The sequence below is a fragment of the Sus scrofa genome, chromosome 8 (assembly GCF_000003025.6).
Source record: "Sus scrofa isolate TJ Tabasco breed Duroc chromosome 8, Sscrofa11.1, whole genome shotgun sequence".
Classification (NCBI taxonomy): Eukaryota; Metazoa; Chordata; class Mammalia; order Artiodactyla; family Suidae; genus Sus; species Sus scrofa.
Genome location: NC_010450.4, coordinates 118,348,429 through 118,367,294, shown reverse-complemented (window position 1 = coordinate 118,367,294; position 18,866 = coordinate 118,348,429). Strand labels below are relative to the sequence as shown.

At 39.8% G+C, this 18,866-nt stretch overlaps 1 protein-coding gene across 1 annotated transcript in view; it reads right to left on the bottom strand.

Moving 5' to 3' along the window:
- The window catches only part of MANBA (mannosidase beta), a 110,782-nt gene continuing 97,307 nt past the window's right edge, over window positions 5,392–18,866 (bottom strand). Inside the window, 3 exon segments of the mRNA XM_003129294.6 lie at window positions 5,392–6,057; window positions 9,239–9,493; window positions 10,769–10,911. Of these exon segments, the coding sequence (XP_003129342.3) occupies window positions 5,833–6,057; window positions 9,239–9,493; window positions 10,769–10,911 (623 nt within the window). The 3' untranslated portion in view covers window positions 5,392–5,832.

Below are 18,866 nucleotides of genomic sequence, written 5' to 3'. Positions count from 1 at the left end.
GCAAAAGAAATAAAAGCAAAAACAAACCAATGGAACCTAATCAAACGTACAAGTTTTTTGCACAGCAAAGGACATTATAAACAAAATGAAAAGGCAACCTACAGAATGGGAGAAATTATTTGCAAATGATATAACCAATAAGCAGTTAATATACAAAAAATATAAACAGCTCATAGAACTTAATATTAAATAAATAAATAAATGAGCAGTAGACCTACACAGACCTTTCTGCAAAAAAGACATACAGAGGCCAATAAGCATATGAAAAGATGGTCCACATCACTAATTATTAGTGAAATGCAAATCAAAACTGCAATGAAGTATCACTTCACATAGGTCAGAATGGCAGTCATTAAAAAGTCTACAAATAGGAGTTCCCCGTGTGGCTCAGCGGAAATGAATCTGACTAGTATCCATGAGGATATATGGGTTTTATCCCTGGCCTTGCTCAGTGGGTTGGGGATCTGAAGTTTCCATGGGCTGTGGAGTAGGTTGCAGATGTGGCTTGGATCCTACGTTGCTATGGCTGTGGTGTACGCTGGCAGCTGTAGCTCTGATTCTATCCCTAGCCCGGGAACTTCCATAAGCCTCTGGTGCAGCCCTAAAAAGAAAAAAAAAAAAGTCTACAAATAATAAATGAGGGAGAATGGAGAAGGTATGGAGAAAAAGAAACCCTCTTACACTATTGGTAGGAAAGTAAACAGGTGCAGACAATATAGAGATCAGCATGGAGCTGTCTTTAAAAACTGAAAATATGGAGTTCCCATTGTAGCCCAGTGGTAATGAGCCCAATTAGTATCCATGAGGATGCAGGTTCCATCTCTGGCCCCACTCAAGGGGTTAAGGATCTGGCATTGCTGTGAACTGTGGTGTAGGTCACAGACGTGGCTTGGATCCCATGTTGCTATGGTTGTGGCACAGGCCAGCAGATGTAGCTCTGATTCAGTTCCTAGCCTGGGAACCTCCATGTGCTGTGCGTGTGGCCCTAAAAACAAAACAAAACAAAACCTGAGACAATATAACTACCATACAATCATGCAATCATCCATCTCTTAGGCATATATATCCAGAGAAAGCTAATTTCAAAAGCTATATGCACACCAATGTTCATAGCAGAACTATTTACAATAGCCAAGACATGGAAGCAACCATGTCTAATGACAGATGAATGGATAAAGATTATATACAAGCACAGATATATATATACACATACATATAGAGAGCATTAAACAGCTACATATGTATACATATATGAATATATATACTATAGTGTTAAACAGCTTTCTATGTGTATAATGGAATATTACTGGGTCAATAAAAAGAATGAAATAATGTCATTTGCAGCAACATGAACAGACAGAGATTATCGTACTAAGTGAAGTCAGAAAAAGACAAATATCATATGATATCACTTATCTGTGGAATCTTAAAAAATGATACAATAAACTCATTTCCGAAACAGAAAGACGCTCACATAGAAAACAAACATGAGGAGTTCCCGTTGTGGCTCAGTGGTTAACGAAACCAACTGGCATCCATGAGGACATGGGTTTAATCCCTGGCTTCATTCAGTGGGTTAAGGATCCAGTGTTGCCATGAGCTGTAGAGTAAGTCACAGACGCAGCTCAGATCCTGAGTTGCTGTTGCTGCAACTGTGACGTAAGCTGGCAGCTACAGCTCTGATTGGACCCTAGCCTGGGAACCTCCATATGCCTTGGGTGCAGCACCAAAAAGACAAAAAAAAAACAACAAACAAACAAACAAACAAATATGATTACCAAAAGGGAAAGGGAGGGATAGGACAAATTAGGAGCATGGGATTAATAGATATATACTACTATACATAAAATAGAGAAACAACAAGGATTTACTGTATAGCACAGGGAATTGTGATCAGTATCTTGTAATAACCTATAATGGAAAATAATCTGGAAAAAAAATCTAACAAATCACCTTGCAGAACACCTGAAACTAAGATAATATTGTATTAACTATACTTCAATTTAAAAGAATGAAAGAAAAAAAAAGACATTTGCTTTTACTTGCTTCATTTTTCTTCTTGCCTCATGTACTAATTGGGTGATTATGATGTTTTAAAAGTACTACTACCATCTACTTGGCATTTATTTTATTCCAGACCCTATTTGTTTAAACTTTACAACTACCTTTGAGGGTTAGAGATTGTTATCTCCGTTTTACAGATAGAAAACTAAAATCTAGATGGTCAAATGGTTGTCCAAGGTCACACAGCCAATGAGCCTCAGAACTTGGATTCCAACTCAGGTCAGTGTGGCTGGGAGCCCGCCCACTCCAGAACGAGAGGATGACACCCTTGGAGGGTGTCTCCATTTACAGAGACTTCACTAACTGCCAGTAATAGGCTGAGCACTTGAGCTAAATTTCTTATTTATTTTTCAAAACATACTTACAAAGTGAGTGTAATTATTCCAATTTAACCACAAGAAAATTGAACATAAAGAAAACCCTAAGGACTCAACCCAAAAACTACTTGAACTGATCAACGAATTCAGCAAAGTAGCAGGATATAAGATTAACATTCAGAAATCAGTCACATTTCTGTATACCAACAATAAAATATTAGAAAAGGAATACGAAAATACAATACCTTTTAAAATTGCACCTCACAAAATCAAATACCTGGGAATACACCTGATGAAGGAGGTCAAAGACTTAACATGCTGAGAACTATAAAACATTAATCAAAGAAATTAAAGAAGATGTAAAGAAATGGAAAGATATTCCATGTTCCTGGATTGGAAAAATTAATACTGTAAAAATGGCCATACTACCCAAAGCAATCTACAGAGTCAATGCAATCCCTATCAAATTACCCATGACATTTTTCACAGAACTGGAACAAACTATCCAAAAATTTATATGGAACCACAAAAGACCCAGAATTGCGAAAGCAATTCTGAGGAACAATAACCAAGCAGGAGGCATAACTCTCACAGACTACAGGCAATATTACAAAGCCATAGTAATCAAGACAGTGTGGTACTGGTACCAAAACAGACATACAGACCAATGGAACAGAATAGAGAACCCAGAAATAAACCCAGACACCTACGGTCAATTAATCTTTGACAAAGGAGGAAAGAATATAAAATGGGAAAGTTAGTCTTTTCAGCAAGTGATTCTGGGAAAACTGGACAGCTTCACGTAAATCAGTGAAACTGGAACACACCCTCACACCATGCACAAAAATAAACTCAAAATGGCTTAAAGACAAGACACCATCAAACTCCTGGAAGAGAACACAGGCAAAACATTCTCTGACATCAACCTTACAAATGTTTTCTCAGCTCAGTCTCCCAAAGCAACAGAAATAAAAGCAAAAATAAACCAACGGGACCTAATCAAACTGACAAACTTTTGCACAGCAAAGGAAACCAAAAAGAAAACAAAAAGACCACTTACAGAATGGGAGAAAATCATTTCAAATGATGCAAATGACAAGGGCTTAATCTCTAAAATATACAAACAACTTATACAACTCAGCAAAAAAGCCAACAACCCAATGGAAAAATGGACAAAAGACATGAATAGACATTTCTCCAAAGAAGATATACAGATGGCCAACAAGCACATGAAAACAATGCTCAACATCACTAATTATTAGAGAAATGCAAATCAAAACTACCACGAGATACCACCTCACACCAGTCAGAATGGCCATCATTATATAAGTCCACAAATAACAAATGCTGGAGGGGGTGTGGAGAAAAGAGAACCCTTCCGCACTGTTGGTTGGAATGTAAGCTGGTACAACCACTATGGAGACATATTTCACAGAACTATAAGTACCTTAGAAAACCACACATAGAACTACCATATGACCCAGCAATCCCACTCTTGGGCATATATCCGGACAAAACTTTCCTTGAAAAAGACACAGGCATCCACATGTTCACTGCAGCACTATTCACAATAGCCAAGACATGGAAACAACCCAAATGTCTATCAACGGATGGTTGGATTTAGGAAGATGTAGTACATGTATGTAATGGAATATGACTCAGCCATAAAAAAGAACAAAATAATGCCATTTGCAGCAACATTGATGGAACTAGAGACTCTCATCCTGAGTGAAGTCAGAAAGAGAAAGACAAATACCATATGATATCACTTATATCTGGAGTCTCATATATGGCACAAATGAACCTTTCTACAGAAAAGAAAATCATGGACTTGGAGGATAGACCTGTGGTCACCCAAGGGGGAGGAGGAGGGAGTGGGATGGATTGGGAACTTGGGATTAATAGATGCAGACTATTGCCCTAGGAATGGATAAGCAATGAGATCCTGCTGTGTAGCACTGGGAACCATGTCTAGTCACTTGTGATGGAGCATGATAATGAGAGAAAAAAGAATGTATCCATGTATGTGTGACTGGATCACCATGCTATATGGTAGACTATTGACAGAACACTGTAAACAAGCCATAATGGAGAAAAATAAAAATCATTATATATTAAAAAAATAAGTTAAATACCTTAAGTTTACATCTCTAGTAAAGGCAGAATGCAACATAAATTAGGGCCCATCAACTTCAAAGCCCACCTCACAGGGCACCTGGCACAGAAAAGGGTCTAGTTTAATGGAGAGGAGTGTTCTCCCTGTCGCCCAGCAACAATATGATAATCGGATGTTCGACAATGACAAGAAAATGACAGAGGAGTTATCAAGAAATGACCTTCTGAGTTACATCCCTAAGACCCAGGCTTTCATAGGCTTTTACACAGATTTTAAAATAACACATAAAATGAGGGAACTCTTAGCTATGGAAGGAGAGACCTGGATTATCTGCGTGTATTTTCTCTTTGGTCTCTGCACCATGGCCAAAATCCTGTTTTAAAACCAAAACTAGGAGTTCCCTTCGTGGCTCAACGGTTAAGGAACCCAGCTAGGATCCATGAGGATGCGGGTTCGATCCCTGCCTCACTCAGGGGTTAAGGATGGGGCGTTGTAGTGAGCTGTGGTGTAGGTCACGGGCACGATTTGGATCCCACATTGTTGTGGCTGTGGCGTAGGTCGGCAGCTGTAGCTCTGATTCAACCCCCTAGCCTGGGAACTTCCATCTGCCTCGGGTGCAGTCCTAAAAAGGAAAAAATAAAAAATAAAACCAAAACTATTACCTAAATAGTCTTGATTCTAAAACCAAACTCTCGTTGCCAGTCCATTCTGTAACCAATTACTTGATTCTTCTTAGAGAAGACCCTTCAATGCCCTGGTTTAGAGTGTTCTAACTCTCCCTGTTTATCAAGTAGACTGAAACCCTGACCACAGCTAAATGGAAATTAATGCCCAGCCTGGTACAGGGTACAACTGAGTGTTCATGGAATGAGGAAATAAGCCACAGAGGAAACATCCAAGTTGTCAATGTCATTTATATAGTTAAACATTTTTATATATATCTTACAGAAAAGTTGCAAAAGCAGTACAAAAAAAAAAATCCTCAACACCTTTACCCAAACTGGCTACTCATTAACATTTTGCCCCCTCTTGCTTTTTTATCATTGTAATTTTATAAACATGATAATGCACAAAAACTGATTTCATCGCAAGTATAATGAATCAGTATTTTAAAAAAATCGTTCAAATTCAAGTTAAAGGGAACCCCACTATGCTGCCATGCACAGCTTTGTTGAGAACAACTCCTGAGTATACAGCCTTCCCTGCAAGAACAGTGTCCCAAGTCTTCACCAAGTGCTTAATCTGACACGTGACCGAACATGTGCAGACACATCTCCTGGCTCCTTCCACTTGTCTCTGGTGCCTTTAGCTCCTGAAAACACAACCTGTATTCCCTCAGTAGATACTGGTCAGCGAAGTCACATGAAAAGATTGCTCCAATTTCCTCTTGCTGGTGGGTTTCCAAGGGTAAAATAACACAGTCCGTGTCTTCTCAGTCATGAGGAAACCATTGTCACTGAATCGCCCTGGGATCCCTCCGACATCCAACCAAACGAAGGGAGCGACTGCTGAGGTTTCCAGCGCAAAAGCAAAAGCGTCCCCTTGCTGAGAGATGATGGCCTGAAAGAAAAAGACAAATGAAGTGGAGGAGGAGGGCAGAGCTCTCCGTTCTCCAGACAACGCCGAAAAGAACACTGACGGCTCACAAGGAGTGCGTTTCCACCAGCTTTGGTTGTGCAACTGCTCAATTCTTTCATTCCCTGCACTGTGTCAGATCCTAAAAAAACACAGGAAATTTATTGAGGGCTGTGGAAAATCACCCAACTGTAATCTCAAACCACGGGCGGAAATATGTGGTCTCCAATGATTAAGGAGAATATTTCACAAGAAGCTCAAAGCCTCTATCTTTTGCTCAGGGTCTCACCGAGCGAGGCACATTTTTGCAGGAGGGCTGGATGGTTTAAATGCCTTTCTCAGGATGTGTCTGGAGCCGGCTGCAGAGCACAGCCATGGAGCTCACCTTCTAGTCCTCTGAGGAGCTCCCACAATCTAGACAGCAGCCAGCCAGGCATCTCCAAAGGCTCTTCAGCTAGAGCATTCCCTCTTTTATCCGTGAATCACATCATGAGCACTTTGAACATGCATGAGTATCAGCGAGGAGAATGTAGTTTAGGTCTTATCGTTCATGGGCACAGGCAGAGAGAGAGAGAAGGAGGGAGAGGGAGGCAGAGCTGAGCCCTGAAGGGTGGGGGTTTGAGAGCCTCGCTCACTGTGAATACACAGTAAAGTGGGACCTGATATTTAAAGCTGTGCCTTTGTCATCAAACATGTCTCTTCAACATACGCACATGTCACACCACAGATTTACTATTATAGGTGATGTGTGACATAGAGAATTTCCAAGGGCAATTTTTCCTACATTTAATTTAGCCTTATACACCATGCGGGTTCTGAGTTATAATCAAGAAAACCTACCTTGATAGAAACAGAAAAAAAAAAAAAAAAACCTAATAAAGTGTATTAGGTAGCTCTCAGAGGGTCAGAGATGCAGGCTCGAAGCTAGACGTCAAATTCCCAAAGCATGCTGCCCACCTATTCCAATGAAGACTCTAAAGCAGTTGCAGGCACACAGCGCACATGGCTGGCCTGCCTGGCCACCAAGGCTTCAGGGAGGCCTCAACTACGCTGTCCCAAGGCCAAGGCCAGAAGGTACATGGGCATCTGCTCTCTCATGTGGTTGTCTTCTTCTGATTAGAAATCTCATCTCTGTATATCTGACTGCAGAGCCCGGGGCTCAACTTTGCACCCTGGCTTCAGGGAAACCAGGAAATAACACAAGTTCCCAGCATCCCCTTGGGAATAGCAGCTCCAAGTGTCTGGCCCATGGTCAGCCTGCAATAATTTGAACTATCATTACTATTTTCATCCCTATCGTTATTACATCCCTTTAGGAAAGGCAAAGTCTCATTGAAATCCAAATGACAAGGAAAGAACTTCCCTCCTACCCACAGGTGGCTCAAGGTAATGGAGGCCTAAATAAGGAAAGAGAAAAAGATTTCAAAATCCTGGCATCCTCCTCGCGGTGTAGGCCGGTGGCTACAGCTCCGATTGGACCCCTAGCCTGGGAACTTCCATATGCCGCAGGAGCGGCCCAAGAAATGGCAAAAAGACAAAAAAAAAAAAAAAAAATTCAAAATCCTAAGTCTAGAGGCCACAAATTTGTCCACTACATCATTTGGTGCTTTTTTTTCTGGAAAGAAGCTATGTAAATGTATGTCATTTCCTTCATATCTGCTCATATCTGAACCCACTGAGCAAGGCCAGGGATCGAACCCACAACCTTATGGTTCCTAGTCGGATTTGTTAACCACTGCGCCACGACGGGAACTCCACCTATGATCATTTCTAAGGCAAATATTAAACAAACCCTCTCACTCAAATTTTTCAACGAAGTCTAAAACAAAATTGATTAAAAATAGCAATTTCTTTGTGGAGCAGCACATTAAGGATATGGCATCACAGCAGAGGTGTGGGTCACTGCTCTGGCACAGGTTTGATCCCTGGCCTAAAAAAAAAAAAATTGATTAAAAATTAAAATAAAACTTTCTGGAGAAATATCTTCAACTACTATGTGGAGGAAGAAAGGGAAGGGAAGTTTTTTGATCAATTAGGCAGATTCCAAGCTCTCCAGCTACACGATTTTTTTTTTTTTTTTAGCACCACACCTGCGGCATATGGAAGTTCCCGGGCTAGGGTGGAATCAGAGCCTCCAGCCTATACCACAGACACAACAACACTGTGATCTGAGCCACAACTATGACCTACGCTGTAGCTTGTGGCAATGCCATATCGTTAACCCACTGAATGAGGCCAGGGATCAAACCCACATCTTCACAAACACTATGGTGAGTTCTTAACCTGCTGAGCCACAATGGGAACTCTTGCACAATTTTTATAACCACACCTTCTATCCTGATCATTCCTTTTTTTTTTTTTTTTTTTTTTGGTGGTCAATGATAAAGAGATCCAGTGATTAAGTTAACTTTGAAGCAATAAATCGGAGAGTAGAGTGAACATTTTTAAAATTAACAGACTCTCTTTAAAAATGCAAAATTAAGAGTGCTTCAGAGTTCCTGTCGTGGCTCAGTGGTTAACAAATCTGACTAGGAACCATGAGGTTGCAGGTTCCATCCCTGGCCTTGCTCGGTGGGTTAAGGATCTGGCGTTGCCGTGAGCTGTGGTGTAGGTCGCAGACGCGGCTCGGATCCCGTGTTGCTGTGGCTCTGGCGTAGGCCGGTGGCTACAGCTCCGATTTGACCCCTAGCCTGGTGACCTTCATATGCCACAGGAGCGGCCCTAGAAAAGGCAAAAAAACAAAAAAAAAAAAAAAATAGAGTGCTTCTACTGGGTTCTGCTGCTTACTGACTATGGACTTTGAACATGTTACTCAGCCCCTCCAAACAGGTTTGCTCACATGTAAACACAGATGATGGTACTTCAGGGTTAATGCAGTAAATCCCCAGGACAGAGCCTGGAACCTAGCCAAGGAGCCATCAGTGGTGACCTGCTGCCTCTCCCTCCACTGCACCAGCCTCACCCGAGAGGAGTGATGGGACAGCAGGCCTGGCAGGAACCTTAAACATTGACACATGTTAAATTAGGAATAAAAATCATTTGGCCTTTGCTTCTAGTGGGAAGGGGCCAATCTTCCCCAGGTCACAGGGAAACTCAGGGCCAAGGGGAAATTTTGCACAAGGCGGATGCAGCATGCATGCCCCAGAAGCAGAACACCAGTACTTACAGTGATATTTGCCTTCTGGAGCCCCTTGGCGTCCTTCAGGGAGGACAGGAAGTGATAGTTGGTTGGGCTCAAGAGTTGGCTGCCAGTTGACAGGTAAAAGGTAATGACACAGCTTTGCCGTGTACATTTTGTACAATTTAGCAATTCAGGCACAGGCTTCTTATAGAGGAGAGCGGATTCCCCTGCTTTCATCACAAAAAGCTTAGTCGTCTCAGAGCACACAGGTTTCAGGGAACTCCACGTGTGGACTCTCACCTGTGGAGAAATAAAACAGGAAAAAACAAAACAAAACAAAAAAAAAACACTTTAGTTACTAATTTTTTTTTTTTTTAGAGAATAATAAAGTCAGAAGAGCAGAATGGGTTAAGAGACTGTGCTGAATGGATAAGCAATGAGGTCCTACTATATAGCACAAGGAACTATATTCAGTCTCTTAGGATAGACCATGACTGGTCACTTTGCTATACAGCAGAAATTGGGACAATATTGTGAATCAACTATACTTTAATAAAAAGAAAAAGAAACTATGACGCCTAGATTTAACCTCAGCCCCAGCAAGTACTAGTTATTTAACTAAGAAGTTAACTTCTCAGGAGTTCCCATCGTGGCTCAGCAGTAACAAACCTGGCTAGTATCTGAGAACACAGGTTCAATCTCTGGCCTCACTCAGTGGGTTAAGGATCCAGCATTGCTGTGACCTGCGGTGTAGGTTGCAGGTGCGGCTCGGATCCCACATTGCTGTAGCTGTGGTGTAGGCTAGGAGCTACAGCTCCAATTCAATTCCTAGCCTGTGAACTTCCATGTGCTGCAAGTGCAACCCTAACAAGACAAAAAAAAAAAAAAAAAGAGGTTAACTTCTCAAAATATCCATTTCTTCATATGTAAAATGAGAATAATAATAGCACTAACTTCACAGGCTGTTTTGAGAATTAAGTAAAATAATCTATGGAAGGCACAGGACCTGGTGCATTGTAATTAATCCATAACCTTGACCTATTCTCAATGTCCTCCCAAATGTAGTCACCCGAGACTTGAGTTTCTATCCTCTGTTTTTACCTAACATTGTTGTATACACAAGTTCATTTTCCCACCTAGGTATTCTAATCATTTTTACTGACTTCCACTTTAACATACTGTTTTAAGTGATTTCTTTTTATAAAGTTTAGGTGATTTCCAGCTTCTCATGATTATAAATAACCTTAGATTTAGGTGGTAGTTTACAGTTTATATTCACAGTCATCTAATTATTTTACTCACTATCCATAGAAATCCTTTAAGGCTGCAGGCTGGTAACATTTTACAAATGAGGAAACTGAACCAGGGTATTCAGGTCATAGAATAAATAGCTGATTCTTGCCTTGAATATAAGTTTTCCAGTTCCAAGGTCAACCCATCTTCTGCTACAGGTAGTAGAAACATTTTGATAAAAATTTTCTTCTTTTCAAAAAAAAAAAAAAAAAGAACTAAGTAACTAAAAAAATCTCAAATCTCCCTCTACCATAGAGAGAAAAAAAAATCCAAGGAACTTACAGTAAGCATCGCCGTACAGTCTGAGTGAAGGTCTGACACACCGTAGATGAAAAACACATCTTCATCCTCAAAACCCACAGGCAACAGTGGAGCGAAGAAATTCCGAGCAAAGTAATGAAGCATTTTCCACTTTCCTCCATACTCTAAAGAGAGTTGGGTTAGGAGATGAGCAAGGTCAAGCAGTCAGGGTCACGGTGTGGCCCAGCTGTAAGACTGGTTATAATTCTGGGCTCTGAGCATAGGAGGGACAGCCTGTGGAGGCAGCCCATGTTGGTTGAGGGCAAGAAGCATTGTGGACATTACTCACAGCCTCAAATCTGAGTGAGGGAGGTGTTTTTCAAATGAGGAAATGGAAGCTCAAGCAGTTAAGTCAAACATGCCACCGGCAATGTTCTGAGCCCAGGACTGCCTCTCAGCTAATACATTCTCATATGCAGTTCTGCTTCCAGGAGTTCAATGCACCAACATTCCTTCTTTCTTTTTTGCTGCATACACATGAAGAAGGGAATCAGGAGCACTGGCAATGAATGTCTGTTACAAATCTTCATTTGTAAGAGTTACTTAGGGAAAAACCCTATTATAAAGCCTGGCCAAGATGGTGGGGTAGGAACACCCTGAACTCACCCTGTGTCATGAGGACACCAGAATTACAACTATTTACAGAGCAACCATTTACAAGAAAGACCAAAACCTAGCAGAAAAGATCTTCTACAACCAAAGGTATAAAGAAGGAACCACAACAAGATGAGTAGGAGGGGCAGAGTCACATATAGTCAAAACCCATACCCCAGGGGTGGGCAACCCACAAACATAAGAATAATTACAACTGCAGAGGTTCTCTTTAAGGGGCAAGGGGTCTAAGCCCTGTACTGGGCTCCTCAGCCCAGGGATTCTGCACAGGGAAGCGAGCCCCCAAAATATTTGGCTTTGAAGGCCTGCCTGGCTTAGCTTCAGGAGTCACAGATGGCAGAGGGAAATAGAGACTTTTTTTTTTTTTTTGGCTTTTTAGGGCCACACCCATGGCACATGGAGGTTCCCAGGCTCAGGGTCAAATCGGAACTACAGCTGACGACCTACACCACAACCACAGCAATATGGGATCTGAGCCATATTTGTGACCTAGAGCTCACGGCAATGCCAGATTCTTAGCCCACTGAGAGAGGCCAAGGATCAAACTGGAATCCTCATGGATACCATGGTTCATAACCTGCTGAGCCGCAATGGGAGCTCCTAGAGACTCCATTCTTAAAGGGCCACACAGAATCTCACACACTCTGGGACTCAGGACAGAAGCAGTAATTTGAAAGGAGCCTAGGTCAGACTCACATGTTGACCTTGAAGAGTCTCCCAAAGAGGCAGGAGCTTATCCTGGGGAAACAGATACTGATGAATGCCATTTTAAAATCCCAGCTCTACCCACCAATAGGTCAGCACTAGCCCAGTTTCACCCACTGGCACTGGGATCCCCTGGGCACCAACCCCACCCACCAATGGGCAGCCCTAGGATCACTGAAGCCTTGAACCCTGCCTTATTATGACACAGCCAATAAACCAGCACACTGGCACCAGCCCCAGAGCTCCCACACCCTGGCCCCAACCACCAGGAGACTAACACCACTCCAAGAAACTGGACACTCAGCCAGCTGCCCTGGGATCAAGTCCCACTCATCAATGGGCCAGCACAGCTTTCAGATACCCTAAGAACCTGCATCTAGCCATATGAGGACTGGCTCCACCCACCAGAATGCAACACCAAACCTGGGAACCCCAACCATGTAACCATCCATCCTAGAACCCATCTCTGCCCACTACTGAGCCAACAGTAGCCCCAGGACCTCCCAAGATTCTGCAGTAAGCAGCATCATGACCCAGCCCCACCAACCAGTAGCCAGCAGGCTCTGCACAAGGCAGAGGCCAGCAACCAATTGAGTCATAGGCCAGCCAGGACTACCAGAACACAAAAAGTAGGCATCCCACCATAAGAAGGACCCATGCAACTCACATACGTGGCATCCCGAGAGCATATAGCTCTGGTGACCAGAAGGCAGTGAGCTATGCAGACAAACAGTATGTCTCATACAAAAGGCTACCTATCCAAGGTCAGCAAACATAACCAACCTACCAGATACATAGAAATAAAAAGAGCAAATCAGGCAAAATGAGGTGACAGAGAAATATCATTCACATTTGGTGGCAAGAGCAAAAGATTCATAGCAAGCAAAAGCTAAAAGATATGGGCACCACCAAACCAGCCTTACAAGAAATGGTCAAGGAACTTCTCTAAAAAAGAGAAAGGCAACAAAAAAAGAAAAGGCTGAAAAATAAAAGGCTACAAACAGAAACATGAAAATTATGAAAGGAAAAAATCATTGGAAAAGGCAAATATAAAGTAGTAAATCAATCATGTAGAAAGCTAGCAAGAAGGTTAAAAGACAAAAGTATTAAAATCATCTATATCCACAATAATCAGTTAAGTGACACAAAATATAATGATGTAAAATACAGTATCAAAAGCAATAATCATGGTAAGGACAGGAGAGTAAAAAGGCAGGGTTGTTAAAATGCATTGAAACTGGCAACTTAAAGAACAAAAAAGACCTAAAGTCAGCAGAAGGAAGGAAATTATAAAGATCAAAGAAGAAATCAATAAAACAGAGATTCAAAAAAAATAGAGAAAATTAATAAAACCAAGAGCTGGTTCTTTGAAAAGGTAAACAAAATTGGCAAACCCCTGGCCAGACTCACTAAAAAGAGGAGAGAAAGAACCCAAATAAACAAAATTATAAATGAAAAAGGAGAAATCACAATGGATACAGCAGAAATACAAAAAACCATAAGAGAATACTATGAACAACTATATGCCAACAAATTTGACAATCTGAAAGAAATGGACAATTTTCTAGAATCTTACAGCCTGCCAAAACTGAATCAAGCAGAAACAGACCAACTGAACAGACCAATCACTAGAAATGAAATTGAAGATGTCATAAAAACACTCCCTACAAATATGAGTCCAGGACCAGATGGCTTCACAGGCGAATTCTATCAAACATATAAAGAGGAATTGGTGCCCATCCTCCTTAAACTCTTTCAAAAGGTTGAAGAAGAAGGAATACTCCCAAGACATTCTATGATGTCACCATCACCCTAATTCCAAAACCAGACAGAGATACCACCAAAAAAGAAAACTATCGCCTAATATCATTGATGAATATAGATGCAAAAATTCTCAACAAAATCTTAGCCAACCGAATCCAACAACATATCAAAAAAATTATACACCATGACCAGGTTGGGTTCATCCCAGGTTCACAAGGATGGTTCAACATACACAAATCAATCAGCATCATACACCACATTAACAAAAAAAAAAAAGTCAAAAATCATATGATCATCTCAATAGATGCAGAAAAGCATTTGACAAAGTCCAACATCCATTCATGATCAAGACCCTCGCCAAAGTGGGTATAGAGGGAACATTCCTGAATATAATCAAAGCCATTTATGATAAACCCACAGCAAATATAATCCTCAATGGGGAAAAACTGAAAGCCTTCTCACTCAAATCTGGAACAAGACAGGGATGCCCACTCTCACCACTGCTCTTCAACATCGTTTTGGAAGTCCTAGCCACAGCAATTAGACAAACAAAAGAAACAAAATGCATCCATATAGGAAGAGAAGAGATCAAACTGTCACTGTATGCAGATGACATGATACTATACATAGAAAACCCTAAGGACTCAACCCCAAAACTGCTTGAACTGATTAATAAATTCAGCAAAGTAGCAGGATATAAGATTAACATTCAGAAGTCAGTCGCACTTCTGTATACCAGCAATGAAATATTAGAAAAGGAATACAAAAATACAATACCTTTTAAAATTGCACCTCACAAAATCAAATACCTCAGAATACACCTGACCAAAGAGGTAAAGGACCTATATGCCGAGAACTATAAAACTTTAATCAAAGAAATCAAAGAAGATTAAAGAAATGGAAAGATATTCCATGTTCCTGGATTGGGAAAATCAATATTGTAAAAATGGCCATACTACACAAAGCAATCTATAGATTCAGTGCAATCCCTATCAAATTACCCAGGACATTTTTCACAGAACTACAACAAACAATCCAAACATTTATATGGAAAAACAAAAGACCCAGAATCGCCAAAGCAATCCTGAGAAACAAAAACCAAGCAGGAGGCATAACTCTCCCAGATTTCAAGAAATACTACAAAGCCACAGTCATCAAACGTGTGGTACTGGTATCAAAACAGACAGACAGACCAATGGAACAGAATAGAGAACCCGGAAATAAACCCTGACACCTATGGTCAATTAATCTTTGACAAGGGAGGCAAGAACATCAAATGGGAAAAAGAAAGTCTATTCAGCAAGCATTGCTGGGAAACCTGTACAGTTGCATGCAAAGCAATGAAACTAGAACACACCCTCACACCATGCACAAAAATAAACTCAAAACGGCTGAAAGACTTAATTATACGACAGGACACCATCAAACTCCTAGAAGAGAACATAGGCAAAACACTCTCTGACGTCAACATCATGAATATTTTCTCAGGTCAGTCTCCCAAAGCAACAGAAACTAGAGCAAAAATAAACCCATGGGACCTCATCAAACTGAAAAGCTTTTGCACAGCAAAGAAAACACAAAAGAAAACAAAAAGACAACTTTCAGAATGGGAGAAAATAGTTTCAAATGATGCAACGGACAAGGGCTTAATCTCTAGAATATATAAGCAACTTATACAACCCAACAGCAAAAAAGCCAATCAATCAATGGAAAATGGGCAAAAGACCTGAATAGACATTTCTCCAAGGAAGATATACAGATGGCCCACAAACACATGAAAAAATGCTCAACATCGTTGATTATAAGAGAAATGCAAATCAAAACTACCATGAGATACCACCTCACACCACTCAGAATGGCCATCATTAATAAGTCCACAAATAACAAGTGCTGGAGGGGCTGTGGAGAAAAGGGAATCCTCCTGCACTGTTGGTGGGACTGTAAACTGGTACAGCCACTATGGAGAACAGTTTGGAGATACCTTAGAAATCTATACATAGAACTTCCATATGACCCCGCAATCCCACACTTGGGCATCTATCCGGACAAAACTCTACTTAAAAGAGACACATGCACCCGCATGTTCATTGCAGCCCTATTCACAATAGCCAGGACATGGAAACAACCCAAATGTCCATCAACAGATGATTGGATTTGGAAGAGGTGGTATATATATACACAATGGAATACTACTCAGCCATAAAAAGAATGACATAATGCCATTTGCAGCAACATGGATGGAACTAGAGAATCTCATCCTGAGTGAAATGAGCCAGAAAGACAAAGACAAATACCATATGACATCACTTATAACTGGAATCTAATATCCAGCACAAATGAACATCTCCTCAGAAAAGAAAATCATGGACTTGGAGAAAAGACTTGTGGATGCCTGATGGGAGGGGGAGGGAGTGGGAGGGATTGGGAGCTTGGGCTTATAAGACACAACTTAGAATAGATTTACAAGGAGATCCTGCTGAATAGCATTGAGAATTTGTCTAGATACTCATGTTGCAACAGAAGAAAGGGTGGGGGAAAAAATGTAATTGTAATGTATACATGTAAGGATAACTTGATCCCCTTGCTGTACAGTGGGAAAATAAAATATAAAAAAAAGAAACTGGCAACTTAATCATTTATATTATATTATATGTAGATTATTATATAATGTTTTATGTAGGTCACTATATATAAACCTTATATTAACCACAAACCAAATATCCGTAATAGATAAACACCAAAAAAAGAGAAAGGAATCTGAACATAACACTAAAGATAGCCATCAAATCAAAATGGAAGTGAACTAAAGAAGAGAGCAACAAAAAAGAACTACAAAAACAATCTAAAGACAATTAACAAAATGGAAGCACATACCTATCAATAATTACTTTAAGTGTAAATGAACTAAATACTGCAATCAAAAGAGTCAGAGTGGTTGAATGGATACAAAAACAAGACCCATAAATATGCTATCTATAAGAGACTCACATCAGATCTAAAGACACACTGAGACTGAAAGTGGAGGTATGGAAAAAGGTATTTCACGCAAATGGACATCAAAAGCTGGGGTAGCAAAATTTACATCAGAAAAAATAGACTTCAAAAAAAGATTCTTATGAAAGGCAAAGAAAGACATTATATAATGACCAAGGGACCAACTCAAGAATGTATAAAAATTGTAGATAGATATACACCCAATATTAGAAGCGCTACATACATAAAGAAATATTTACAGACATAAAGAGAGAAATTGACAGTACCACAATAAGAGTAGGGGCATTTTATACTCCATATACATCAATGCACAGCTTATCCAGACAAAAATCAATAATGAAACACTGGAATTAATATATTAGACCAAATTAACTTAATGATATATAGAACATTCCATCCAAAAGTAGCAGAATACATATGTGTTTCACATATCTATGGAATATTTTCTAGGAAAGATCACATAGTAGGCCACAAAACAAGACTCAATAAATTTTAAAAAATTGAAATACTATCAAGCATCTTTTCCAGCCACAACTCTATGAGACGAGAAATCAATCACAAAAAAAAAAACAACCGCAAAAACCCACAAACACATAGAGTTTAAATAATATGTTACTAAACAATCCATGGGTCTCTGAAGAAATCAAAGAAGAATAAAAAATACTTGGAAACAAAGGAAAACACAATGATCCAAAGTCTATGGATGCAGTAAAGACAGTTCTAAGAGAGAAGATCATAATGATACAAGCTTACCTCAGGAAACAAGAAAAAAATAACAAACAACCTCACCCTACACCTAAAGGAAATAGAAAAATATCAACAAACAAAACCCAAAGTTGTAGAAGGAAGGAAATAACAAAGAGCAAAAATCAATGCAATAGGGTTTTTTTAAATAGATAAGATCGATAAAACCAAGAACTGGTTCTTTAAAAAGATAAAAAAAACTACAGCCAGACTTATCAAGAAAAAGAAAGCCCAAATCAATAAAATCAGAAATGAAAGAGGAGACACTACAACTAATACCAAAGAAGTACAAAGAATTATGTGACTACTATGAACTATATAGCAACAAACTGGACAAATTAGAAGAAGTGAATAAATTCCTATTAACATATAACCTACCAAGACTGAATCATGGAGATATAAAACATACGAAAAGACTGCTGAATTATGAACAGACTGCTGAATTACCACTAAGGAGACTGAATCAGAAATCGGAAATCTCCCACCAAACAAAAGTCCACAGCCAAATGGCTTCACTGGTGAAGTCTCCCAAACATTCAAAGAAAAGTTAATACCAAACTTTATTAAATTTTTCAAAAAATGTAAGAGGAAGGAATGGTTCCAAACTCATTCTATGAGGCCAGAATCAACCCGATAACCAAACCAGACAAGACAAAGACACTATACAAAAAAAGAAAATTATAGGCCAATATCCCTGATGAATATAAATGCAAAAATCCTCAACAAATAAGCAAACCAAATTCAACAATAAATTAAAAGGATCATACATTATGATTAAGTGGAATTTATCCCAGGAATACAAGCATAGTTCAAATATCCACAAATTAATCAGTGTGATATACCACATCAACAAGTTAAGAAAAACTGTATGATTATCCCAATGGATTCTGAAAAAGCTTTTGACAAAATTCAACATCCATTTATGATAAAAAAAAAAAATCTCCACATGGTGGGTATAAAGGGAAAGGGCCTCAACATAGTAAGGGCCACATATTCAATGCTGAAAAGCTGAAAGTATTTCCTCTAAGACCAGGTATAAAACAAGGATGCCCACTCTCTCACTTTTAGTCAACATAGTATTTGAAGTCCTATATACAGCAATCAGAAATAAAAAGAATCCAGATTGGAAAGGAAAAAGTAATACTGTCACTGTTTGAACATGACATGATACAATGCTGAGAAAAATCCTAAAGGCACCACCAAAACCTACTAGAGCTCATCAATGAACCTGATAATGTTGAAGGATACAAAATTAACATAC